Source organism: Pseudorca crassidens, chromosome 2 (assembly GCF_039906515.1).
Source record: "Pseudorca crassidens isolate mPseCra1 chromosome 2, mPseCra1.hap1, whole genome shotgun sequence".
NCBI lineage: Eukaryota > Metazoa > Chordata > Mammalia > Artiodactyla > Delphinidae > Pseudorca > Pseudorca crassidens.
The window spans coordinates 103,634,465-103,661,180 of record NC_090297.1 but is presented as its reverse complement, the minus strand read 5'-3'; the positions used below and the strand labels follow the sequence as shown (position 1 = coordinate 103,661,180).

The 26,716-nt window shown below is 40.3% G+C and overlaps 2 protein-coding genes across 6 annotated transcripts in view; one reads left to right on the top strand and one right to left on the bottom strand.

Moving 5' to 3' along the window:
- WDR3 (WD repeat domain 3) overlaps positions 1–24,181 on the bottom strand; it is a 40,622-nt gene extending 16,441 nt beyond the window's left edge. Inside the window, exons 1-18 of one of the 2 annotated variants that reach the window (XM_067727425.1) lie at positions 24,047–24,181; positions 20,361–20,568; positions 19,141–19,350; positions 16,727–16,845; positions 15,018–15,096; positions 13,738–13,833; positions 12,373–12,486; positions 12,116–12,217; positions 11,117–11,214; positions 10,075–10,182; positions 9,323–9,553; positions 6,462–6,555; positions 3,941–4,042; positions 2,601–2,686; positions 2,302–2,437; positions 1,523–1,579; positions 406–506; positions 70–181 (exon numbers count right to left, since the gene is read on the bottom strand). In XM_067727425.1, coding sequence (XP_067583526.1) covers positions 70–181; positions 406–506; positions 1,523–1,579; positions 2,302–2,437; positions 2,601–2,686; positions 3,941–4,042; positions 6,462–6,555; positions 9,323–9,553; positions 10,075–10,182; positions 11,117–11,214; positions 12,116–12,217; positions 12,373–12,486; positions 13,738–13,833; positions 15,018–15,096; positions 16,727–16,845; positions 19,141–19,350; positions 20,361–20,531 — 2,016 coding nt within the window. In that variant the 5' untranslated portion in view covers positions 20,532–20,568; positions 24,047–24,181. Of the gene's footprint in view, positions 1–69; positions 182–405; positions 507–1,522; positions 1,580–2,301; positions 2,438–2,600; positions 2,687–3,940; positions 4,043–6,461; positions 6,556–9,322; positions 9,554–10,074; positions 10,183–11,116; positions 11,215–12,115; positions 12,218–12,372; positions 12,487–13,737; positions 13,834–15,017; positions 15,097–16,726; positions 16,846–19,140; positions 19,351–20,360; positions 20,569–23,711; positions 24,001–24,046 lie in introns of those variants that run through there. The other variant, XM_067727426.1, reaches the window with a different exon arrangement.
- Positions 24,182–24,206: 25 nt separating this feature from the next.
- Positions 24,207–26,716, top strand: part of GDAP2 (ganglioside induced differentiation associated protein 2) — a 71,124-nt gene continuing 68,614 nt past the window's right edge. For 2 of the 4 annotated variants that reach the window (XR_010941027.1, XM_067727429.1), the window contains exon 1: positions 24,207–24,379. The gene's annotated coding sequence lies outside the window, so the exon portion shown is untranslated. The remainder of the gene's footprint in view (positions 24,380–26,716) is intronic. The other 2 variants (XM_067727430.1, XM_067727427.1) reach the window with 2 other exon arrangements.

Genomic DNA, 26,716 nt, shown 5'->3' with positions numbered 1-26,716 from the left:
TGGGAAATCAACACTTGATCTTAAAAGAAGTTCTTAAGTACTGAGCAAGCAAAGCAGGCAAGAGGTTACCTCCAGAGTTTGTATGTGTTCAAATTTGTCTGCATCCCACTGCTTAATCTTATGGTCTTTCCCAGCAGTGAAGAAGAGGTGAGACTTGGGTACAAACTTTAGGTACATCACACTGAAAAGTGAGAGCAGTACTCAAATGTCATCAAATTCCTCATCATTAAAAAGAGTCTTATACACATAAATAGCTTTTGAATAGCTAGTTCTAGAGTGTCTGACTATATTTTAGAATTTTTAATTTCTGACTATCTGAGAACACTAAATAATAGACACAGATGCTCCCGGGAAATGATACCTACAGGTGATTCAATGGGAGGTCTTTGAAAAGATGACACCTACCTGTCATCATGTGCAAACAGAGACTTGTGGCAGTCCCCAAAGTCCAGACCCCAGATCTTCACATTCCTGTCAGCAGAGCCAGTTGCTATCAGTGCTCCATCCTAGGAGGAAGAGAAGTAAAACATTACTTGATTATCTGAAACTCTAATTGGAGAAAAGCTAACCAGAACATGTATCCCATTTCTTTCAAAAACATTAATGCCAAAAAATTAATTTCATCTCTTTACCAAGAGCACCTACATCCTCTCTTTTACCTACAGATCTACTTATAAAGCTTGTAAGTAAGCAAGAACTCTGTGGCTTAGATGTTTTGGTCCTGCTACAGGACAGTGTTATGCCTTGATGGAGGTTATGTTTACTTTGTCCAACAGATAGAATAAAGAATCTCTAATCTCTGTCATAGAGTTTGGGGGGAGAGAAGAGGGAAAGAGAAGAATAAGGCTGGGAAAGAATCTACTATATAGAATGTTTACGACCTAGCCCTTTTTATGCCATGTCTCCTATCACTGATTTTCTTACCTTTCCTGTTTTAGCACCTAGTTCAAATTGCTGTCAACATAACAAGAAAACTGAAAATATTTTCTGACACCAATTTATTCTGTTAATGCACTGAGTGCAGACAAGCTAGAGCAGGGGCCAATTCCTTTTACACAGACTAGACATTGTTTTTAAATATATATTGCCACTCCTAATCATAACTAGACATTACAAAAAATATGACTTTGGTCAAGAGACTAGAAGTATACATAACGCAAAATACCGTAGATATTGCAAAGTTCCATTTTCCTTACAAACATTATACTTCAGAACAAAGGGGGCTGCCTTTTTGAAAGTTCTTCATATTCTAGGGTGTTCTACCAATTATATTATTTTTATACAAGAAAATACTATTTGGGGAATCCAAAACAGGGAGTTGGTTATGAGGATTAATTCAGGTATCCGTGAAAATATTCTAAAAGCATTAAAGAAATATATATATCTAAAGTATGATTTTTTTTAGGATAGTCAGTTATACAACAAACTGAAAAATACTAAAATGAAGCTATCAAGCCAAGAACTAAGATAGCATTTTAGAAAAGACAACTTGTTACTGAGACAATATTTAAATTTTACTTACATAAGAGATGTCCATGCATATGACAGGCAGTTTGTGTCCATACAGTGAGAGAAAAAACTAAACATTTAAAAATAAAAAAAGAATATAAATAACTCATGTCTATAAAACACAGGTATAATTTATTACCTGTAGACCTAAAATATAACTTTAAGTACAATGCTAAGACTGTTCTGGATTGCTTTATGTCTGTAGTTTTAAAGAAGACAGTCAAACCACTGAAGGTGACTTGTACCCATATCCGGCATACAACCCCTGCGTGCACTTGCCAAGAATGCTGCAATACAGTGGAGCCAGGGCTGCTGCAGAAGCCTATTCCCTCAGTCAGAATATGGAACAGAGACGTTCTCTGGATCTCTTAGCTGAAAAGTCTCTGGAGCACTTGTTTCACAACAATATTTCCAGGCCCAATCCAGTCCCACTGAGACTCTGGGCATAGAGCCCAGTAATCTATATTTTTATAAGAAACTCAAATGATCCTGACTTACAGCCAAGTGTGGAATCACTGCCTAAGACCTAGCATCGCTCTTAAAACTACTGGCTACGACAGGATTTTCTGTCCACAGATTTTCTGAACATATGAAATACAACTTGCTTTAAACAAAATTTATGAACCAAAGGATTCTTTTAAAACCCTAGCCTTCCTAGTGTACTTGCAATGTTTTGATTCACAAATTTTTAGAAACATACTACTGCTGGGAACACTCAAGGACACTTCTTTATAGTCTCAACCCCAGGTCAGTCAGAAAGAAAGCAAATATCCATAGGCATAACCATTGTACCTTTAAAGTATCAACATAGAAAACTTTCACAGTACAGTCCAGCAAAGACACAGCCAACAGCTTTTGATTGGGAGAGTAACTGACACACAGAACTTCTTCATCTAGTTGCAAGGTTCGGGTTTGCTTCACAGAAAGCCTAGCATTACAGAAAGCATCAAGAAAAATGAGTACGAAGGCACAAAAAAATTCCAAAAGCCCTCTGGAGCTCAACAGAAATGTCAATACATGTCAAAAACCCATTCAATGGTTCCCGATTTTCGCTCCCCAAAAATGGACACAAATAAAAAATGTCCACTCACCTCTTCTGGGTACTGTTTTCATCTTTCACCAACTCAAAATCCCAGAACTTGACAGATTTATCTGCACCACCTGTCACAAAGCCACGCTGAAAATCAAATGACATTTCCGTTAAAAAAATATCTTAGTATAGAAACTTTAATAAGACACCTCAAAATAGTATAAAAGACCATTTTTATTTAATGGCATGGGGTAAGAATTAGGATATGTGGTTTTTCCTTAACTCCCTTCATTGCTCTTTATGGGATGCCACCACAGATCCTACTGGAGAACTCCTAGCAGAGACTAATGTAGTCAGATGATAACTAGTGTAAAGTTCTAGTTATACTTTCATTCAGCATCAGGAAGAAAGACTCAATGAACACTGCAGGGTAAGGCAACAGTCAAAAGAATTTGCTATGAAGTATTCAATTGGTTTTATCACATTTTAGTGTTAGTGTAAGCTATAAGGACTATAGAGTCAGAAAACTACATCTCAAATGTCTATTCTGCTATTTCAGAGATTTGTAACATGGGAAAATAACCTTATAATGACCCTCAGTGTTGGTGCAGTTGTAAAGACTACCTAGTTTATAAAATCATTGTGAAAATAACAATAATGACATGATGGACGTGAAAACACTTTGGAAAAGAGAACACTCCACAAATGCTAGATGTTGCTACTATTTAAATTTTAAATGCTGTTTCATTTCTGACCCCAAATGGCATTACCCAGTCTAAATTCCAGGTTCCTTTTTTTCCAAAAATATCTACTTTCAATGAATGAAGGTTTGCCACCATTGGGAGTATTCAAATAAATGGGCCACAATCCCTTAAGGTGTTGTCAAAAACTATCTCAAAATGTTCTGAGCAACAGCACCATTACTGGAATAAGTACACAGTTCTCCAGGGTGACTCCTTTGAAGGGAAACACACCATTATTGACTTGAAAAGGTTCACATATTTACTAAAAAATCACTAGATTTATATAGTCATAGATGTGTGGACTAAAAGGGAAGCACAAAAGTCTACTCTATCCTCCACATTGTGTTGCCCCAGGAAGTATTTCCTCTTAAGAAGTATCACAAACCACTGGTACAAAGTCAGGAGGGTAAGCAATTTGATGTCATGGAGCTGATGATGAACAGCAGCTGAACAAGATTTCAAATCATAATGACAGCTATTCATATTATCAGGCACAAGATATGGCATCATATATAAAAGCTAGACATTAGACAGAAGTGGGCTTTCTTTAAAGAAACCCTGAGACAAATCCCTGTTAGGCAGCAGTAGAACTTGATATAAGAAATGGGAAGTACAGCCAGAGTACTGAAGCCCAGATCTTAACATCTGGTTTAGTTACCTGATCTGGAGAGAGAGACAAGGACCATAAAGCTCCATCATGTGCATCTATTGTCTCCAGCAGATTTCCTGAGGCCAAGTCATAAAGCTGCAGCTTTCCTGTCTTTGGAAGACACAAAATGAACACACAACCTACACAGTTTCATAACCAAGCAGCAACAATGTAGCTAACTGCTTAGGAAACGGGCTTCCACGGTCCATGCTCTGTACTTCCTCTGTGAATAAATGTTGTTAAATCCCCTACGGACATGTTGGGTTAATCCTGGCAGGGTTGCTATACTGTACAACTGAGGAACAGTACAACCTTGTAGTACAGGATTACTGTCACTTCCACTGGTTTCCTCAACTTCAAAAGGTAAATATCATGGCCACAGGCATATCAGAATAAACATAAGAGCAAATGGGGAACTTAAAAACCTTTAAAAAACTTAATCAGTCCTTTAAGTGGACTATCCTCTATGGTAGTTGGCTTAACCAACTCTTGATTTCCCCCTCTAGAATACACTGATAATGAGAAATACTACCTACAATGCTAGGGAGGGCAATGAACTTGAAAAAAACAAAATCACAGTAGCTTAGAAAGCTATCAGCCACGCTTCCTGTTTAGACCATGTATATGCTGTGGTCATGGTGCCAGCACGGAACACACACAGTGGCAAAGCCTGCTCTATGACAAGCCTGTGCACACGTGGTGGAAAGAACGTAAGGGGAAGACTTGAATCCCAGGGCTGCTTCTCTCTAACTCTGACTGTGGGTAAATTCATCTCCGTGAGCCCGTTTTTCCATCTGAAAAATGGAGTTTATATCACCAACCCCTCTAAGCTGTTGTGGGGATGAAATGAGATCATGTATGTTAGCAGCACGGCACAGAGACTAGGCTAGGGATTCTGTCTGAGTCATACAAATAGTCTTTGAAGCAATGTGCAAAATGTTTTCCCAATAGCAGATAGTGAATGGACATTTGTTAAAAGAATGAATGAAAACTGAGGAAAACTTTTAACTGAAATTTAATGTTCTTTCACTGACACTGACCCTAAAATCTCTCCAGCTTATTTTACACTTTTTGCTGGACCAAAAATATCCATTATGATAACATAGGTTTTTCTAATAAAATAATCATGCGCACATGGCATTAGTTTAGGGGGATAATAATGACAAATACTTGCAAAGCACTTTTCAAAATATTCCATAGACCTTATTCCACTTTATTTCCACTACCACCCCTACTACTACCATTCGTGCTACTTCTGCTACTAGTTCTTATTTATTAGTTATTTGCTGGGAGCCAGTCTCTGTGCTAAGTGCTTTGCAGACTGTGAGGCAGGTTATTTACATCATTTTACATGAAAAAACTAAGGCTCACAGGGTTGAGTAACTTGCCCAAAAGGTCTTATAGCCAGTAAGTGGAAGAGCTGGGATTCTAACCTAGGCCCATCTGGCAGAAAAGGCTCTGCGAAAAAGCAAGTGTCACCATTCCATTGTGTAGATAATGAAACACACTAAGAGAAGTTATATGACTTTCTCCAAATTACCCATTTCGTAAGGGGAAGAACCTGAATCCAAATCCATGTCTGCTTATGCCCTCATGGTTATCTCCCAATCTGATTAGCAGCTGAGGACTTCATCAGTCAGACTGTCTTTACCAAATGCTTCTATCTGCCACGCATGATGCTGGTACTTAATGTCTTTTATCATCAGTCTTCTCAAAACACAATTACACGTGTGCTCATAAAAAGATGCATGAAAGGCTGATCTCCAAAATGTTAGTGACGGTTATCTCAAGGTCATGATTTTAATTTTCTTTGTAATGTGACATAAGATTTGGTTTAAAAAAAAAAACACAAAGAAAACAAAACTTAAAAATAAAAACCTCGTGCTTCCCTGGTGGTGCAGTGGTTAAGAATCCACCTGCTGATGCAGGGGACAAGGGTTCGATCCCTGGTCTGGGAAGATCCCACATGCCACGGAGCAACTAAGCCCACGCGCCACAACTACTGAGCCTGCCCTCTAGAGCCCGCAAACCACAACTACTTAGCCTGCGCTCAGGAGCCCGTGAGCCACAACTACTAAGCCTGTGCTCAGGAGCCCGTGAACCACAACTACTAAGCCTGTGCTCAGGAGCCCGTGAGCCACAACTACTGAGCCTGCGCTCAGGAGCCCGTGAGCCACAACTACTGAGCCTGCACTCAGGAGCCCGTGAGCCACAACTACTGAAGCCCATGTATCTAGAGCCCGAGAGAAGCCACTGCAATGAGAAGCCCATGCACCGTGACGAAGATTGGCCCGTTTGCGCCGCAACTAGAGAAAGCCTGTGTGCAGCAACGAAAACCCAATGCAGCCCAAAATAAATTAATTAAATAAAAATAAAAACCTCAAAAAAAGGGGCAATGAACTAACACCCTCTCATACTATCTGGCCCTAATACATTTCCCATATGTTAAAATAGAAAGCATATTTCTCAAACAACTTTAAGAATAACTGAGTAGAAAAAGTCCCCCAAATCCATGGAAAAGCCTGTTTACCTTTGTTCCTATGACCACCTGCCGATCACCAGGTACAAAGGATGAGCAAAGTGCATATTCGCAGGTCATCGTGCGAATACACTGCAGTGTAGACCTGTGAGAAAGAAGGAATAAAGAACTTGTATGTTAAGAGAACCTGCTTCTCCATCTGAGAGGTCAGCATGTACATTTCATACAAACTTAGCCACACAGAATGATCAATATGAGAAAGGATAAAGTCTGAATAACCCCGGCTTATTACAGTGAAGGGAGAAATTAGTAAGCGGCACCTAACTTTGTTTTCTTTCATGGCGGCTCCCAATCCTAAGGAACAGATTCTACGAAAGAGCTGAGAAAAGCATCTGCTGGGCTCAACAGACTGCCACTACAAAGAAGTGAGGCCAGAGGACTGCAAGTCGAATTAGCATACTGTATCCTTACAAGTAAAGTTCATTTTACTGGACCATAAACATTCATCCATGCAACAAACAGATATCAAATGCCCACTTCCTTCAACATTTACTGAATGCCAGGTACCGTTCTAGGTGCTAGAGATATAACAATGAATTAAACAGAAGAGGCCCCAAATCTCATAAAGCTTAACATCCTCTGGAAATGAGACAAATATTGGTGTAGCAGGTGCTAGCAGGTGCTATGGAGAAACACAGCACCTGGGGGAAGGGGACAAAGAGTACAAGGGTGGAAAGGGGATAGCAGGATGGCCATGTGATGAGAAGAGAGGGAGAAAGCCTTAGCCAAAAGGGGAATATGGTTCCACGCAGAAAGGGAGCACAACAGCCATGACACAGGCACGCTCCTGTCGCCTGTAAGGGATAACGAGAAGGCCAGGGTGGCTCCACTGGAGAAGGGGAGAGTGGTAAGAGACAATGTCTGTAAGGACTGTGGCTTGTAGTTAGTCTTTGTGAGATGGAGCTCCTGGAAGTGATATAACTTCCATTATAAAAAGATTACACTGGCCGCTGTGTTGAGTATAGACCACAGAGGGGCAAGTAAGGAAGCATGGAAGACTGGTCAAAAAGCTATTACAATCCAGATAAGAGATGTTGGTGGTTTGAACCAGGTCATGGCAGCGCAGGTGATGAGATGTGGTTGAATTCCAGGTGAGTTTTTTTTTTTTAAACACTCATTTTTTTTTTTTTAATTTATTTTTGGCTGCACTGGGTCTTCATTGCTGCGTCTTGGCTTTCTCTAGTTGTGGTGAGCATGGGCTACTCTTCATTGCGGTGTGCGGGCTTCTCATTGCGGTGGCTCCTCGTTGCAGAGCACGGGCTCTAGGCAGGTTGGCTTCAGTAGTTGCAGCGTGTGGGCTCAGGAGTTGCAGCGCACAGGCTCTAGAGTGCGCGGGCTTCAGTAGTTGTGGCACGCAAGCTCAGTAGTTGCGGCTCGCAGGCTCTAGAGCGCAGGCTCAGTAGTTGTGGTACACGGACTTAGTTGCCCCATGGCATGTGGAATCTTCCCAGACCAGGGATCGAACCCATGTCCTCTGCATTGGCAGGTGTATTCTTAACCACTGGACCACCAGGGAAGTTTTGAAGGTAGAGCTGATAGTATTTGCTAATGCACTGGACATGAGAGAATCAAGACTGGCTACAAGGATTTGGGCTAGAAAAACCACAGGAAGTAATTATTTACTAATATGGGGAAGTCTGTAGGAACAGAGGGTGGGGAGACTATTGAAGAAATGAAGATCACAAGTATGGTTTGGACATATAAAAATCTGAGATGCCTAATTAGACATCCAAGGGTGATACAAACAAAAGCTTTGGACATATGAGTCTGAAGTTCAGGGAGAGGCTATGGCTAGAGATAGAAATTTAAGTGTCATCAGCTTATAGAAAGCCACCTGACTAGAGATCACAGAAAGTGAGTGTAGACAGAGAAAACTTTCAAAGACTCCGCCCTGAAGTATTCCAACAGTTAGAAGTCAGCAAAATAAAAAGGGTCTAGCCAAGACTGAGGAAAAAAAACAGCCAGCAGAGAAAGAGGAAGTAATGAAATTCAAACTGTTTCAAAGAGGAGAAAAGTTATCAATTCAAAGACAGTGTCAAACGAAGCTTATTGGTCACTGGATTTTGAAACATGAACACCACTGATGAGATGACAAGAGCTGTTTTGGTGAAATGGTGGGGATAAAGGTCTGATGGAGAAAAGGAGTCAGAGGATGGGGGGAGATAATTGGACAGAGAGATAAGGATGAAACAGGATTATTTCCTTCAAGGTGGGAGATATTACAGTGTATCTGTATGCTGATGCGAACAACCCAACAGAGAGGGAAGATTAATGATGCAAGAGAGGGAGGAAAATTGCTAGAAGGAGAAATATAGCTTGTGATTACCTTTTGGTTAGGAGCACCAACAGTCATAGGAAGAAAGATTATGTGGCTACAGATGCAGCTAAGGTGGGAGCATATGAACATTTTCTAGATGATTCCATTTCTTCAGTGAACTAGGAGGCAAGGTCATCAGCTTAAAGGGGCTACAGGTGTGAGGTGTGAGGAGAGGTAAGAACATGTGAAATAGTCATCTAGGAAAGTGAGGAATGAGAAATCATGGTAAAATTACTGTAAAGCACTAAGAGCCTATTTGAATTTAGAGTAGGAAGTATGCTTGTGTTTTTCTCTAGCCAAGTACAGCAATAAGCTTCAGACATGGAATAAACTTACATTTTTTATACCAAATCTAAAAAGGCAGTTTTTCCTACTCTAAACTCCACAGGCCTACAGTCAAAATGCACTGAAGATACATTTTGAGAGAACTGTATTTAGGGCCCTAAGAATAACTAACCATCAAGAGTATTAAAAACTAACTCAAAGGGAAGAAAACACGATTGGATAAAGCTATAGAAAGCATCATTTCACAAACCTGTTCCATATCTTAACGGAATCAGCTGCTGCTGAAAGGACAGCGATATTGTCTGAGCTGAATGACAAAGTCCGCACATCACTGCGATGACCCCCGATGGTAATTCTGTTTGTTCTGACAGTCTCAGGAGCTGACATGGATGGATTCAGTGAATATAATTCCACCAAGTTGTTTTGCAGAAGGAAGACAGCCTTTAACTCTCCTTGAGGACTATGAATCAAGTCAAAGGATCTGCATGAGAAAATATTCATAAATGTTCCAGCAACCATCTTAGCTCATAAGGTTAATCTTTTTCTAGGAGAAAAGCTTTGCAATGCCCTCCATCTATACAAAGTTTGAACAAGTATAAAGGATTTTACAAATAAGAGTGCTCTGAGTATTGGACAATCGTCCAGAATAGGCTTTTAAGTCCAAGAAACCTGAGCTCAGATACTGGCTCTGACTTGTTTCTGTGCATGTATTCTTTTTTGTAAGTGACCGCAAATCCTTTTGGAATGTGGGGTATACATTTTTCTTTTTAACTGGCAGCAAAGAACTGTAAGTAAAAAGCTAAAAAGCTATCATAAGAAAACAAATATGAGATGATGAGTAAGTGGGCCCATGGTGAGAGGCAGGAGTTGAGGCCACGATCACCATCTCCAGATACGTAATTTGCAGAGACTGCTTACAAATAGTGGGAAAAGCCAATACAATTTTGTAGCAACACTTCAGATACTTCTCTCAGATACCTCAGCTACTACATTTTCACTCACTTGATTTTGGCAGAAGTTTTGATATTAGTCACCCGTTGGATTTCATCTTGCAGAGTCATTTCAACATTGACTTCAAGGTCTTCCTCCTCCTCTTTGCAAGAATTTAATCTAGAGGAGAAAAAAAAAAGACTATCATGCTATCACTTTTCTAGAAGAAGCTTTGCTATTACTTGAGTCAAGCTCTGGTCTGAGACCAACAACCTTTATTGAACCCGGAAGAGTCACTTAACCACACGGATTACCATGAGAATTAAACAATGTAGTGTACGTAAAAATGCTTTGTGAACCACAACGCAATTAATATGAAGTGTTATTCCATCCTATGGGTACCCTCAATAAACGGATTCTGAATGCAAACGCCCATAAAATTTCTGAGGACAAGTCTTTATAGTTCAAACTATCCCACTGAAGTGTTTCTAGTAAACTTCTCTAACTTCAGGACTTTTTAGAAAACCCATTACTCTGCACTTATAACCCAACCATGCCAAAAAAAAAACCCAGAGGTCTCAAAAGATTTGCTTTGGCAAATAAAAAATTTTTAAAACTGGTGACTTTTTATTTCTTTGAGACTTGATAAATTTCAACCACTGAGAAACTGATTTCTATGGCTATAATGACCTATCTATTGTAAGGTTATACTACCCCCAAACTCCAATTATGTAACTGTCCAACCAGTCTTCCTTCTCATAGTCCCAAAGGTCAGCACTATGCAACCTGGATTCCTTCTGTATAGGCTGTTGTCACCGAAGACACACTGCTAGCCTCTCAGAATTAAATCATTTAGAAGCCATGTTTGAATATCTGTACTGCCTTTCTCGTTCTGTGTGGCTCTGAGTGCAAGACCCAGGAATATGATAGTTATGAAGCTGTATTTAGAAATTAAAAACTTGGACTACCAGCATGCCATAAAATCTTCCCTAGCATTTAATGGTAATTGAAAACAGAGTAAATACTCCTTTAAAGAAGCCATAGTTTTTCCTTCAGTACTATGTGGCCCACCCACGATACTTGTTGACTAGTAGTAAATATTAAGAAAACACACTTTGCTTTCTTTTTAGCTTTCTTCATCTTCTTGTCTATTTTCTTCTGAATTTCCTCCTTGGAAAGGATACAAAACACTTCTAGCACAGAATCAGTCCCCTAGAAAGGCAAAAGGTTGATGTGAGTCCAGGAGAGGCAATTTGTAATTTAGCTTTTTCTCTGTAAGAACATTTCTCTTTCTTCCCTTACTAGTTGTATTACCAGGGACAACTTAATCTCGTTCGGATTGCTGTCTCATCTGTAAAGTGGGAATTCACCACTTTCTACAATGTTACTCTGAGACTAAATAAGAAGTTAATGCTTTTTACAGGGTGAAGTAAGTCAGAAAGAGAAAAACAAATACCATATGCTAACACATATATATGGAATCTTAAAAAAAAAAAATTGGTTCTGAAAAACCTAAGGGCAGGACAGGAATAAAGATGCAGACATAGAGAACGGACTTTAGGACATGGGGAGGGGAAAGGGTAAGCTGGGACAAAGTGCGAGAGTGGCATGGACATATATACACTACCAAATGTAAAACAGATAGCTAGTGGGAAGCAGCCGCATAGCACAGGGAGATCAGCTCGGTGGTTTGTTTCCACCTAGAGGGATGGGATAGGGAGGGTGGGAGGGAGACGCAAGAGGGAGGAGATGTGGGGATATATGTATACGCATAGCTGATTCACTTTGTTATACAGCAGCAACTAACAGAACAATGTAAAGCAATTATACTCCAATAAAGATGTTTAAAAAAAAAACAGAAAAAAGAAGTTAATGCTTTTAAATTGTTTAGAAAGGCAGGGATTTAATAAATGTTTGCTAATAATAAGAAGAATAAGAGCAATTACTGTTGTTGGGCTAACAGAAGTTAGGGAATACAGGTCCACACAATACCATATAAGGATATCTTAACAGGACCAAAGAAAAATTCACCTCCACACTGAATACGAAAGAAGAACAAGTCTCTAAAGGAAGAGCCAAGTCCTTGTTATTTTCTCCTAAGCCTGGTACTCACGTGGCAAGCAAGAATCCTGCCTGTCCGGTCGACTGCAAGGTTCACAACTCTGTCCCTTCCTTCCCGCATTATGGAACCAGCTTTTCTACATGTAAGGATGCGCTGCAGAGGAAGCAAGAGAAAAGATGAAGGTTAATAGTTCTGTTGACCCCTGAAAAGACATGATCCCAAGAAATGCAGGTGACAAAGATCTTCCCTAAAATGAATACTTTCCCACCATTCAACTCAACTGAAGGTAAGAAACAAAAATGAATTACATCCTCAGGAGCTTCATCCATCTCAAGGGTACCATCCTCTGCTTCATGTGTGTCCTGTATTCCAGGGGAAGACCCTTTGACTTTCTTGGGCTCTGGTTCTTCTGGGTCTTCAATCTGTTTTATAAAAATGGGAAAATAAAAGCTGAAATAGGGCTTGCCAGGTGGCTCAGTGGTTAAGAATCCGCCTGCTAATGCAGGGGACATGGGTTCGAGCCCTGGTCCAGAGAGATCCCACATGCCGCAGAGCAACTAAGCCCATGCGCCACAATTACTGAGCCTGCGCTCTAGAGCCCGCAAGCCACAACTACTGAAGCCCGCGTGCCTAGAGCCCGTGCTCCTCAACAAGAGAAGCCACCACAATGAGAAGCTTGAGCACCGCAATGAAGAGTAGCCCCTGCTGGCCACAACTAGAGAAAGCCCATGTGCAGCAATGAAGACCCAACACAGCCAAAAATAAATAAATACATTTATTTAAAAAAAAAAAAAAAGCTGAAATAATTTGTTCCAGGAGGTGATTTTCCCCCCTAATGACTTAGAAACCTGTCCTTATAGCCACTGGTAACTTCCATTTAGTGATCTCTCTGATCAAACCTCTTCAACGACAGCACATTCATCAGAATGTGTTAAAAACTGACCCCATCAAGAACACAAACAAAACATTATTCATTATACCAGCTCCAATAACTTTCCACAGTCTAAGGACTATTGTTTCATAACAAGGTGAAAAAATGATGACCTCATTAATTTTAAAACCTTCTTAGGTGAAAGATCTACCATATTCTAGAGGGAAAGATTCATATTGGCATTACGAATTGAAAGACATTGCAAGAGAGGTTACATTTTCCCCTTAAATAAAAAAAAAGATAAACCCTAGCCTCCTAATAAAGAACCCATCAAAATGGCTACTGGACACAACACCACACACCTAACTCCAGCCAAACCCTAAGGTCTATAACACCTTTCATTCACGCAAAATCTTTGATGATCTGAGAAAATGTGACAGATCTTCTCAGAATATACATATTTACATAAACATACACAAATTTCACATAGATTTTTGTTTGAGGGAAGAGGGTCACAGATATTCTGAAGTCCATCCGTGGACACCCAAAGGTCAAGGAATATCAAGCTAAGAGCCCTACACACTAAAACATTAACATTACCAAGAGCTGTCAGCCTAAAGCTATCCTTCTTCCAAGTGCAAATGAACCACAGAATGAAGAAAAAAAATTGTTTAGAAATCACAGTAAGAGAGAATTCCATTAGTATGTGAAGTACTCAAAAATTATATCTGATTCTAAATTCAGCAAGCCTATGAAATTGCTAAAACATGACACTGCCCATGACCAGAAAAAAAGCAATTACCTCTTGCAGGTAAGCTATGTCCCAAGCCCTCAGCTCACTGTCAGAAGCCCCAGTGATGAGTCGCTTTTCTTCTGACACCAGAACCAACCCCCACACCTACAGGGTATAAAAAGATTCAAATAATATGGTTATTAAGGGACTCCAGGATGCATGACATGACATTCCAAAAGTCTAAGTACACTGTAGTGAAATCTCTTTGGCATTGCAAAGTCTAATATTAAGACAACCCTTTCAAAATACACTACAAGGAAGCTCACTTTGAGAAAGAAAATGATCTGTGGTGGAAGTGTTGTTTATGGGGTAACTAGCAGTTTCTCTGTAATTTCCTATCCTTAAATTTAGATAATGGCTGTTCGGAATAAATCCTAACTAGAAGCCACTCAAAATAATGATTTCAAGCGTGGCACTTCTTTGATTTCAGCAGTGCCTTGCAAATGAAAGGTGCCCCATTAATGTCTATCAGAGCATAATTTTTAGCCTCAAACATCCATGAACTAACTAAACAATGAAAACAACAGTACTGTTGCAAATCAAGAAAGAATCTGCTTTTCCTCCTCATTAATTCTAGGGTGTGTATATTCCTCATATATTCTAGAGCACATATATACAAAAATATATATAATTGAGTTATAATTAACAATGTTAAATTAGTTTAAGGCATACAACACAGTGATTCAATATTTTTATACATCATGAAATGATCACCAAAATAAGACCAGTTACCATCCATCACCATACAAAGTTGTTAAAATATTATTGACTATATACCCTATGTGTAGATTCCATCCCATGGCTTACATACTCTATAGCTGGAAGTTTGTACCCCTTAATCACCTTCACCTATGCCTGGTATGAACAAAGCACAAAGGAGGATGCCAAGATGTAAAGTATTCCCTGATCTCTATTGAACAGATCTATGTTCAGGTAATTATTATAATGTCTACAATTTGCTATTTACACGTCACCGGGCCAGGCACTGTATACACAGTATCATTAAACTTCCCTATGATCATAAAGGTGGATACTTATAATTTAGAAGTGATGAAACCCATATTCATGGGTTAAAAACTTATGCGAGGCCAATTTCTACCAAATGCCAGAGCAGCTGCATCTGCTCTGACGGTTGGCACTTTGTCCACCACTCCAACTTCTCTCTCTAAAGACAGTACATGTTGATTACTGTTAGCAGTAAAAACAAAGTCATGAAAGGGCCAGGGAAGAAACCATCTTTTCCTCTCTGCCTTGCTATTCTTTCCCTGTGCCCATGACCCTACATATACCTCAGTTCGGTGGCCGACCATTGTTTTGAAGCAGTGCTGGGTATCAAGGTCCCACCATTTCACCATGGTATCTTTCCCACTAGAAGAAGAAATAGGAAAAAAATCTTATTAGGAAGAATCACTGAACTAACAGGAAAATCAAGGACTTATTTGTTGCCTTAAAAAGACAATACACAGCAATGATGTCTAATGCTACTATTTACCTGACCTTTCTTTTAAAAAGTAAAGAATCCTAACTCTTTATATGTCTATTCTCAGGTAGAAAAATAAAATGTTCCATCTGTAAGCACAAAAATAACCTTGAATTCAGAGTGCTACAGAACGCAGAACTTGACCAGTTGACCACCATTTCCATCACCACAGCATCAACATTCCTTCATTCTAACACACAAACATCTTAGACCTCTCCTGCTCCCTTGTCTCCTATGTCCAGCTAGTCTCTAGGTCCTGAAAACGCCTCCTCTGGGAAGTCTCCAAGCCTTGATTCCTTCCAATCCATTTCTGTACACAAACCTGAAGTTAGGTCCTACTGCCCGAATTATTTTAATAACTTATCTGGTCTCTGTCTATTCTGTTCCCTCACATCCAATACATTACTGTCAGATAATCTTAATCTTCTAAATTTGCACTAACTCAAGGTTCTCTATGGATTCAAAATCAAGCTCTTCAGCACCATTCCCAAAACCTCCCATTAACTGGCACTTAATCTCCCTGCCAATGGGCTCTACTATTCCTGCCTCAAATGCCTGTTCCCTGCTTCTTCACCAATGTGAATCTAATATAATCCTGCTTCAAGACAAAACTGGAAAAAACCAAAAACCCAATTTACAAAGTCTTTGCTATATAATCCCACCTCACGGTGTTATTTCCTTTCCCTTACATTCCCTAAGCTATAAGGTGTATGTATATTCTAGTAGAGCAGTAGAGTCATTGCCTCACAGAATGTGTTACCTGAACAAGACACACTAATGTCCCTGCATCCTACCCCACAGGAACAAATCCACCACTGGTACAGCATTTCGTGCTGCTCCTCTACACTGCCTTCTGGTTCTTCTATGGTTCTAATTACTATGGTTCTTCTAATTACTGCCTGGCAAAACTTAAGATCCCAAACTTTCCTGGGTGGTCATTCCTTAGGAATGATAACTATTATATTAGGTTGAGCTATATGAAATTGCTGATATATGAAATTGCTGATATCTGACCTATCATTTTTAACCCACACAAATGGAAATTTCAAATGGTTCAACCTATGAGATGTTCAGAAGGCCTAAGTATGGGGTATGTCTCTTCTCAAGAGGCAGGCTAAGACAAACATTTGGTATTCGCATCTGCCCACTGCTCCGTGTTCGGCTTTTCTGACTTTCTAGGGATCCAGAAAGTAGACAGCTCATCCTATACAAGGTCTGTTGAAGAGTTAAGGAATTATGGAAAAGCTGGTATCAGGGGAAAATAATGACAAATCAGAAAAGGGAATTAAAAAATGCTATAAATAACTCTGAACAGCATCTATGACACTGTTTGGGAAGGGAGGGGAGGGGAAGGGAGGGGAAGAGAGAGGAAAAGCAGCGAGAAGAGGAAACTAGCACATGAGCTTGAGTACTCTAGTGCAGAGATACGAGTAAGGAATGAAACAAATTCCCTCTTTGAAAACCTCTCCAATGAATTCACCTAGAGAAAAATGGAAACGAAACTTATTATTTCTTTACCTAGTAACTAGCAGATTCTTGTCTCGTAGAAACAATGCTTGTGTAACAGCGTCCTTGTGCCCCTTTAGACGGTAGAGGCCACTTTCATTGATCACATCCCACACGATAGTATCTGTGTCCTAAAGGAATCAAATACAGAAGAATTTTCTTTACCACATAAGGCCTAACTTGACAAACAATATTTTTATTACAAAGTTGATATGTAGTCCTTATAGAAAATTTGGAAAACATACAGAAAAGCACAGAGGAACCAAACACCAGTTGATTTCACCATCCAGATATAACCACCACAGATATTTTGTTGTATACTATTCTAGTCTTTATGTATACATACATGTTAACTGAGATCATGCTATTCCTATCACTGTATAACTCTCCTCCTTTTTCTCATTTAATATACTTCCATGTCTTTCCACACTGTTCTCATTTTTACTGGTCACATAATAACCAACCTTAAGGATATACCATAATTTACTTTAAATTTTTTCTATTTCAGCCATTTAGGCAGTTTCCAATTTTCTGCTATCATAGATATGTGGAAATGAACATTCTTGTACCTCTATCTTTGTACATATCTCTGATCAGAATAAAAACTAAAAAGGGAAATTCTTGGGTTGAAAGGTATTTCTATCTTAAGTCTGCAATTCAGGGTGATCTCCAGAAAGGCTACACCAATCTAAAGGTCCACCAAGGATATGTATGACAATGCCAGTTTTCCCATCCCTTCATCTCTGGATATTATCAGTTGCTCAAAAAACAGTGCCAGTTTCAAAAGTTGAAAGGCTGTCTCAATGTTTATTTGATTTGCATTTCTGAATACCAATGAGAAATTCTGTACATGCTCTATGGTGATTACTGGCCATTCTGCACCTCCTTTGAACTGCCAAGTCATGTCTTTCATCTTCCTTTGGGTCTTATTTTTCACTTGTTTCTTGGTTATTAAGACACATTAATCCTTCCCTTTCATAGTGGAACTATTAAATACTTTCCCTTTTTCATTGTCCTTTAACTTTATTTTTTCCAGTTTTATTGAAAAAATAATTGATGTACATCATTGTATAAGTTTAAGGCATACGGCATGACAGTTCAATTTACATATATTGTGAAATGATTACCATAATAGGTTCAGCTAACACCCATCTCCTCATATAGGTATAATAAAAAGAAAAAAAGGAAAAATAATTTCTCCTTGGGATGAGAACTCTTAGGATTTACTCTTGACAACTTCTTTATAGTGTTTAAATGCACAAATGTTTTAAATATTCAAATATCAAGCGTTCAAATTTATCAGTCTTTTCCTTTATAATTTCTTTGCTTGCTGATATGCTTGAAGTCTTTTTCTACCTTGATATGAAATAAATATTTATTTATATATCTTCTAGTTTACTTAAAATATCATGGTTTAATATTTAAGTCTTTAATCTGTGACTCTTTGGTACACAGCATGAGGTAAAGTTTTAACTTTAAATTTCCCCCCAAACAGTTAGCCAACTGTTTAAGTCCTGTTTCATAAGTAATCCATCATTTATCTACTCATCAAAAATGTCATCTTTAAAATATATCAAGTGGATTTGTTTCTTGGATTCCCATTTGGTTACAGTAATCTGACTATTTTGTATTAATGTCAGGTTAATATAACACATTATAAGTTATAACTTCATAATGCATTTTAATATCTGAAACTTCTTAAATCTAACCCTGAAAAAAGAAATCTGAAACCCTTTTATTTTTTCCCAAAATTCTGCTATTTATTATTCATTTGTTTTTTCAATATGTTCTTTTAAATCATTTGGTCATATTCTAAAAAAATAACAAAAAGACCTTTGGGATATTTAAATTGCTTTATCTGTATAAACTAATTAGAACATACGAGCGTCTTTTCAATACTTTGTCTTGCCATTCAAGAACATGGTTTGTGTCTCTATTCACTCAAGTCTTCTGTTACATTCCTTAGTAAAGTTTCACAGTATTTTTGTGTCCATTACTTAACATACTTTTGTAAATGGAATCATTTACATTCTATTTTCTGATGACTGAGATATAGGAAAGCTACCGATTTTACCAAAACGAATGGCCAAGAATCATCATTTTGACTCTCCTTTTCCAATTTGTTTTGTTCCCCCCAACTTGTGTACTGTTTTGGGTAGCATATCCACAATGATGTTACATAGTAACTATCATGGGCATCCTCATCTTGTTCCCGTATTTAATAGTCTTTTATCAGTGAATCTGACAGGAAACAAAATGAACCACCCAATTCATATCCATCCTTCTCACTCTATTCTACCATCTATACTATTTTGTACACCGAGTGCCCACTGTTTCACGCAACAATGTTTGTGAATAACCTGCTTCAGCAGTAGCCTTACACTCCTTTCTAGATTAAAGTCCGGGCACCTAATTCAAGGTCTCACCTTGGACCCAGATGCCAGCCTGCCTCCTAGCTGATCATACTTCAAGGAAGTGATTGCTGCTTTGTGTCCATTGAAGGTCACATTTCCTTCCCCACTCAGGAGACTGAAGATTCGGATAGACCCATCCTCATAACCAACAGCTAAGTGCAGCCCATCTGGGGAGGGGCACAAGAAAGTGACTTCGTGTTTAAGCCCCTGAAGGATGAGAATCTGAAATAATAAGAATTAAAAACAATGTAGAGGAGTTAAGCATGTCATCAAGGAAAAAGTGTGGGAATAATCAGGCACAGTAAAATTAAGAGCATCAATAACTCCAAATCGCTCTTATGAATAATAATGAGTCTCCGGACTCTATCTCAAGTTCTTTAATATAGAAATTATTATTTGTACAGGGTAATGAAACATTCAAGAAAAGGTAAAGCTATACTATACTACTTCTCCAAAGCTCTACATTAGCATAATACATGCCAAAATTTCCCAGGCAATGGAATAAATTACTAAGTCCTTATTCTATGTCAACACCAAATGATTTTCCATAAAGAGTTATAAACACATCCTTGATTTAACTGAGCCCCATCCCAGAAACCAACCTGCATGGCACTGGAGTGCTACAGTGATGTATCCCCAAGGGACTCTGGGGGACACTAAGTATCAAAGTATTAACCTCTTGGAGGTCACAAAGTGAGTGGACAAGATCAAAATGCCTGTATTTTGTTTGGCAGAAGTGGTAGGCTTGGGAATTCAGAGTCATACAAGATATCAAAGGCTAGTTTAACAACCGTTGGGCCTCATCTGCATAAGTAAGAAAAAGATTCAGTCAACATAGCAATATTCCTTTTAAATGCTTAATATTCTGTAACTAGTTGTGAGGGCAAGTAGAAGAACTTGAAAAATGGAGAACTGGTAAAGCAGAGAAAAACAAACATGTTGGGAATAATGATTACAAATAATTACCTGTAAATATCACTACAAATAAATACCCAAGAGGTAAGCTCTTTTGGTTGTGGTTTATCAGAATATAGTATAGAAGAGCACAATAGAATGTGATACTTGGCTATCTAGACCCAAAGGAAAAAAAAAATTTCTAGAGGCACACACATAAAAAAAAAAAAAATCTGTGCATGACAAAGTCTGTGCATGACAAAGCAGAGCTCTCCCACTTCTGCCTCCACCCTCAAATACCCATAAATCAATATCAATCTAGGTGATTTCTCGCATACCTTCTCTCCTTTCCTTAAGTCCCAGATGAAAACATGTTCACAGGCTGGTACTGCCACATAGCGTCCTTTTTCACCACGAAGTGTCACAAAGACAATATTACCCTTCTGGCTGCCAATAAGGCCAAAGACTGCACTGGCAACATAGCGTAGGTACTGCCTGGTGAGCCCCATGTTCTAACATCTGATACCACAAGTGAGGCAGCTGCACCTGCAAACAAAGAAAACTGAGTTCTTGGGTTCTGCTAGGCTGGCAAACACCGACTGCATATCCTGTAGTTAAAAGTACATGACCTGTGGTTGCTTAACCTTCATTTACTTTGAATATATTACTGACATAAAATACCCAGACACCTCCATTTTTTATTCACTGCTGACTCAATGTGTAATCTCTCACTTAAGTTTCGGATTGGTCACACTGTCATGGCCACCTCACAAATTCTGACATGTAGCCCCAATGCAGCTTAACAATTTGCTTCTGCCCATTCAACTATCATCAAAGTTTTTACATGGAGACGGACAGCCTGAGACTGAAAATATTTATTGGTGAGCATTTATTGTAAACCTACTAATAATGACACAGGCACTGATCTAGACGCTAGAGATACGGTGTTGAATAAAACAAAATCCCTGATCTTGTGGCACTTACCTTCGAGCACAGTGGCTCTCAAACTCCAGAATGTATCTAAATCACCCAAGGGATTATGAAAACAAATTGCTGGGAACCATCTACACCGCACATCCCCAGAGCCTATTTCTGATTCAGTAGGTCTGGGGTGGGACCCAAGATTTTTCGTTTCTAACAAGTTCTCAAGTGATGCTGCTGCTGCGGTTCCCCGCTTTGAGAACTACTGTAACTAATACGTGCAGGTATGCCCTGGATTTCCAAAGCAGGGCAGTCACCTGCCCTTGGCACACTGTTTTTCAAAGTTGCCATAGTTCTTGTGTAACCGAGCAGGACACTACAGGGGCTTCCCAGGTCAGGCACCACCGCCACCCCCCACCCCTCGCCCCCCACCCCCGCCACACCATGTCCTCCACCTGCCTCCCGTTAATAGAAAACCTTTAGCCTCCTAAGCCTTCCCTGAGTTCCAAAGAGCAAATGTAATCAGAGAAGTGAGAAAATGCAGAAACAAAGGAATCAAGCAAGACAAAATAAAAATAGTTTTAGCCATTACACAAAATCAAGGATCTTTAGGTTCCTCGTCAAGGGCTATGGAGATAATATTTTGAACCATATCATTGAGCTGTTTTGCAGATACTGAAACCCCAACCAGGTGGAAGACGTTAACTGAATGCTGACCACCAGCAGGTAGACTCCAGGCCAGTTGGAACTAGAAGGTTGATGGTGTTGACTCCCAATTACCTCACCACCAACCAATCAGAAGAATGCCCACCAGCTGATCACATGCCCCACCCCCTCTCCCTCACCTTGACTTTAAAAACCTTTCCCTGAAAGCCAGTGTGGGGGAGGGGTGTCTTCTCAGCATTAGCTGCACTTAGCATTAGTGCACTTTCCTTCACCACAACCCGGTGTCAGTAGACTGGCTTGACTGCCCACAGCGGGGCGGGCCCAGCTTTGGTTTTAACAACTGCACTAAATCAAATTCACTGAAAACACTTGGTTACCATAAGAGACAACTGGTGAAGGAGATAAATTAAGCTTGTCTGCTCTTAATATGGAAATGTGAAAGGTATTCCCCCAAACACCGGTGCAACTTAAAAAACACAAGAATACTAAACAGAAGTTACAGCCTTCTTCTGGAGCTGTTTTTGTTTGTTGTTGTTGTTGGTTCAGTTTGTTTGGTTTAACGCTACAGGGTCTCTTTCTATTACAACCTGATGTTTTAGTCTACTTTAACAGGAAAATATTCAATGCCTGTACTAATACTTTCTTTTAATGACCACTTACAGGCCTCATTTTTCTTCTCCTAGGAACCAACATAAAGCCAGTTAAAAATGAAGGGAAGATAATATTAACATGGCAAAAACGCTCTTCACCTGGGCCACTTGATCAATTCTTTACCAATTCATCTTACTCCTCTGGCCCCAGCCCCTTAACTGTAATTGTTGTTCATGGTAGTCTTCCGCCGTCTACCACAGTATTTTCCCTGGAGACTTCATACAGCATGCCTAGGCCCAGGGACCCACCACATCCCTACTTCCAGTCTGGCCTACATACCTGAATACTAACTATACAGCTCCAAGAGCTTATTAGACATCCCCATCCGAACACCTTGCAGTATCACATTTAACGTGTATAAAACCAAACCTACCTTGCTTCCTGAACCCTACTCATTTTTTTCTGAGTCTAAAACACACAGCTCTCCAAGCCATTCAGGCTCAAAACCTTGTAGTAACCTTTGGCTCATTAGTATTATTTAAACAGCCAATACTGAAAGAGTGCTTACTATATGGTAACTGATACATTAAAATATATATATAACTGAGTAAACATATGCAGTTAATTTCATATTTATTAATTGGATTGATCATAATTAATTGAATTAAGTGGGTTAATACATGTAAAGTGCTTAAAAGGATCCTTCACAGTTACCTTGCAAGATTGGTACTATTCTTATCCCTATTTTACAGACAAGGAAACTAGACACAGAGACAGGAAATAGCTAGCTGAAAGTCATTCAGCGGGTTTTAAGTGCCAAAGCCAGATTACAAACCAAACTCCAAAATTTCCTCTTTTAACCACTAAACTATTTCTCTTTGCCTCCGTCTTCTCTTTTGTCAGAAACTTCTACCTGTTTCTCTGAAGGAGGATCCTTTTCTCTTTCCACTACTTTCTGTTCCAGCTCTTTATCACTGGGTTCCTGCACTATGTAGCACCTCCACCTCCATGTTTTTCATTCATTTCTTTTAAAAGTCATTCATACTACCTGACTAATCTTTTCAAACGCACTAATCCTACCCCAAAACCCTTTAAGAGCTAAACAGTGTGCAGTTCGCAAGCACTCAACCTATCTATTCCTCTTTAGTTCTCGCATAAACTTTTCTGTCAGGCTAGCTGGTTTCCCTCTTTGTCCTGTCACCTGCCTTCTTCAAATTGTTCCTCCCACTTAGAATAACATGCATTCGCCCGTCTACCTAAGTGTTACCCTCTGAGGCCCACTTCCTTTGGGGCTAGTCCAATGCTCGAAGCCTTTTCCATTGCCTCAGAACTTCAACGATCTTCCATACATCTTGGTACTGGTCACTTGTGTCTCACATGCATGTTGTGTATATGACGCTTTTCGGAGAGAGCTCACGCCCTAACCTTCCTCTATGCCCCTGCTTCTTAACCCACAGCCCCCGAAAACATGCTTCTATGATGCGCTGAAAGGCTGGACCGCCGGAACAGACCTGTCAGATGTCCCTAAACCAATTCTTCACTCAGGAGAGGGTGAAGTGGGGGGTCCGCACACCCACCACGCTGCCAGACCATCCTCAGGCGAGCCCTGCAGGCGCCGGGTGAACTAGCTCAACACGGCACGCGCCAGCTTCGGGTGTCCGCGGCCGGCTTCCCAGGGACGGCGGTGGGGCTCCCGCAGTGGCCCAGGTGCCCCTCCACCCTCGAGACCGGCCCCAAATCCCCCTGCCTCGCCCGCTGCTGGCACCAGGAAGGCCTCAGCCAGGACCAAACAAACCCGAGGAGCGAAGCAAAAAGCGTTCGGCCGCCGCGCGCCTACGGTACCTACCTGGGCCTCCACGAGGCTCCGGGCTGATTGGACCCGCCCGTCGAACCCACCCCTTCCGGGTCCGCTCGAGGATCCTCTTCCGCCCGACGTTCCCTTTGCCTTCTGGGGGAAATGACGTAAGAGCTGGGCTCTGATTGGTGAGCTCCGGCCGGGAGCGGAAGGCGGTGTTTCGCCTGCCCGGGCTCCTGCGGCTGGTCTTTCCAGCCTCCTGCGACTTTGGCTGCTTTACCCGCCGAGCTCCTGGCAAGGCTTGTCCGGGGATGCCGCTCGGCCGCTTTCCACGAGGAACTTAACCCGCCGTGCCTGCCTCCTGGATGGGCCCGCCGGAATGCTGTGAGAGGCGGGACAGAGGCCGGGAAGGAAGGCGGGGCGGAGCGGGCCGGGGGCGCGGCGGGGGGCGCACGGGACTCGGCCAGGGCTGGGGGTGCGGGCATAGAGGGCTGGTTTTGTCAGTTCTCCGCAAAAATGAGCCTGGCACTCCCCCCTCCGCTGTTGGTCTGATTCCTCTCGCCCGAGGCGCTGTCGGGGAGAAGTTACCCACCAGAAGATAGAGGATAGGCAGACCCAGGCACAAGGGACAGTGGTGCTCTAGCCCCTGGGGAGGCGCGCGTCCTGGGGTGCAGGAGTCGAGTTTGTGTGGTCGCTCGTGTGGATTGGGTGTTTCACGGACCGAGAGCTGCTCGAATCAGGGCTGGGTAGGCGCTGAGCCCAGGATGCTGAGTTGTCTGGATCTCCGCAGTCCCTGGAGTGACATTGGTCTGGCTTTTGGTTTCCGCTCCTTGGTCGCCGGAGGGGGAAGTGACCAGGGCTGACTCCTCCTTGCTTGGTAATTGAGGCTTTAGGTGCTCTGTCACCAAGTGGGAATTAGCTTTTCTTTCTTGCAGTTTTGTCCGATTTTATTCTTGGGCTGCATAAAAGTGTTTAGAAAGGAGTTCTGATGTCTGTAGCTGTGGAAGATTAAAGCTAACATATAGGTATATAAAAGAAATAAGTCTGTGCCTTCAAGATAGCTGCAGCCAGCTTAGAAAATAGAGTTTTATCTATATTACCTGATTTTCTTCAGGCGTTTCTTGAGTTTTTAAGACATGTTCACCTAGTCTGCCATATGATAAGAGTAGAGAATGGATATGATCAGGCTGTAAATAGATGTAACAGTGTAGGTGTTTGAAACAAGCCTCCGGTGGGTTGGATGAATGAGAAAGGAGGAAATTGTGGCAACAGACTTACTTCAGATAAGTTTGATGGGGAAAGGAGCGTTTAGGTGAACGTGTATGGCTAATATACGAAAAAATGTGTATATATATGAGGAAAAAACGTGCTTTAGTACATAGTCTTGATTCCATCTCGGTGACACCCCTTGTATTACCTGATTCTAAGAAAGTTATTTTACAGCTGTATAAACTGTAGATAACTACTGTCAATACTAAATCATTTTATTTGTAGACATGAAAATTCTACATGTCTTTTAGAGGTTGAGTGGAAGTTTTGCCTCACGTACATTCATTTCAGTATTCCTGATCTATTAATGAGCCCAATTTTGGGACTCCCTTTATCAACCATCTGGCTGGTTCCTTTGTGAGTTAAATAAAATCTTGAACCATGTTCACTTCTGTATTAGAATGAGTCATGATTTTATCTTTAAAAAATTAATTTAACATTATTAAATATTATGGGAAAGGACAATCACAAATGGAAAAAATAATTTTGTTTTATTTATTATTATTATGTTTTGGCCGCATCGCGCGGATTACCGGATCTTAGTTCCCTGACTGGGGATCGAACCTGCGCCCTCTCCAGTCCTAACCACTGGACTGCCAGGGAATTCCCAGAAAAAATAATTTTAATGAAAGTTGTTGTAAGCATCTTCGATTGAGTGCTAAGATAATGCATCTTATAACTTCCCAATGCACTACTTCAGGAGCATAACCTTAGTTTCTTAAGTTTCGGAATTGCTAAATGTATTAATTTTATAATTGAAACATAGTAAAGTTCTTTTTACTTTTTGGATTCAAAACTTTAACAATAAGTTGTGCCAGTAAAAGCGTTTCAAAGGTGATGATATATCAATAAATAATAGTTAAATTGAGTTCCTGAGAAAGAACCTACCACGTGACAGTCTGTCAGAGCGTAAATAACAACACGGCGTTACTGCAAAACTAGAGAAACACTGACAGTCACGACACAGCACAGCAGACCCAGAACCTGCCACTCACACACATGTAAACCAGTACACAGGAATCATCTTCTTCAGTTTAGACATTGATAGATGAAACATAGTAAAGTTCTTTTAATATGAAGGTGGTACTACTAACTCACCATTAGAGAGAGCATGTGTTTGGCTGGTTTTGAATAATGGTGTTAAATTTGACCTGGGCTATTAACACAACTTAGAAATCTTTTTGTTATACTGTATTTATTGTTGACATATTTGACTGCTTCCATTTGTTTTTCCATCTAAGTAACTTTCTAAAAAGAAAAAGTCATTCTTTCTATTTGCATAGAATGATTCTTAAATATAATAGATTTGGTGTTGGGATAGAGGTATTGTGCGGAAATATCTAAGTACCTTGAAGTTTAAAATATTGAAATACAAAGACATAAAGAATGGTAAACCTATAATTTATACAAAAACAATGAAATAGAGCTGGTAATGAGTGGAGGTCAAAAGCA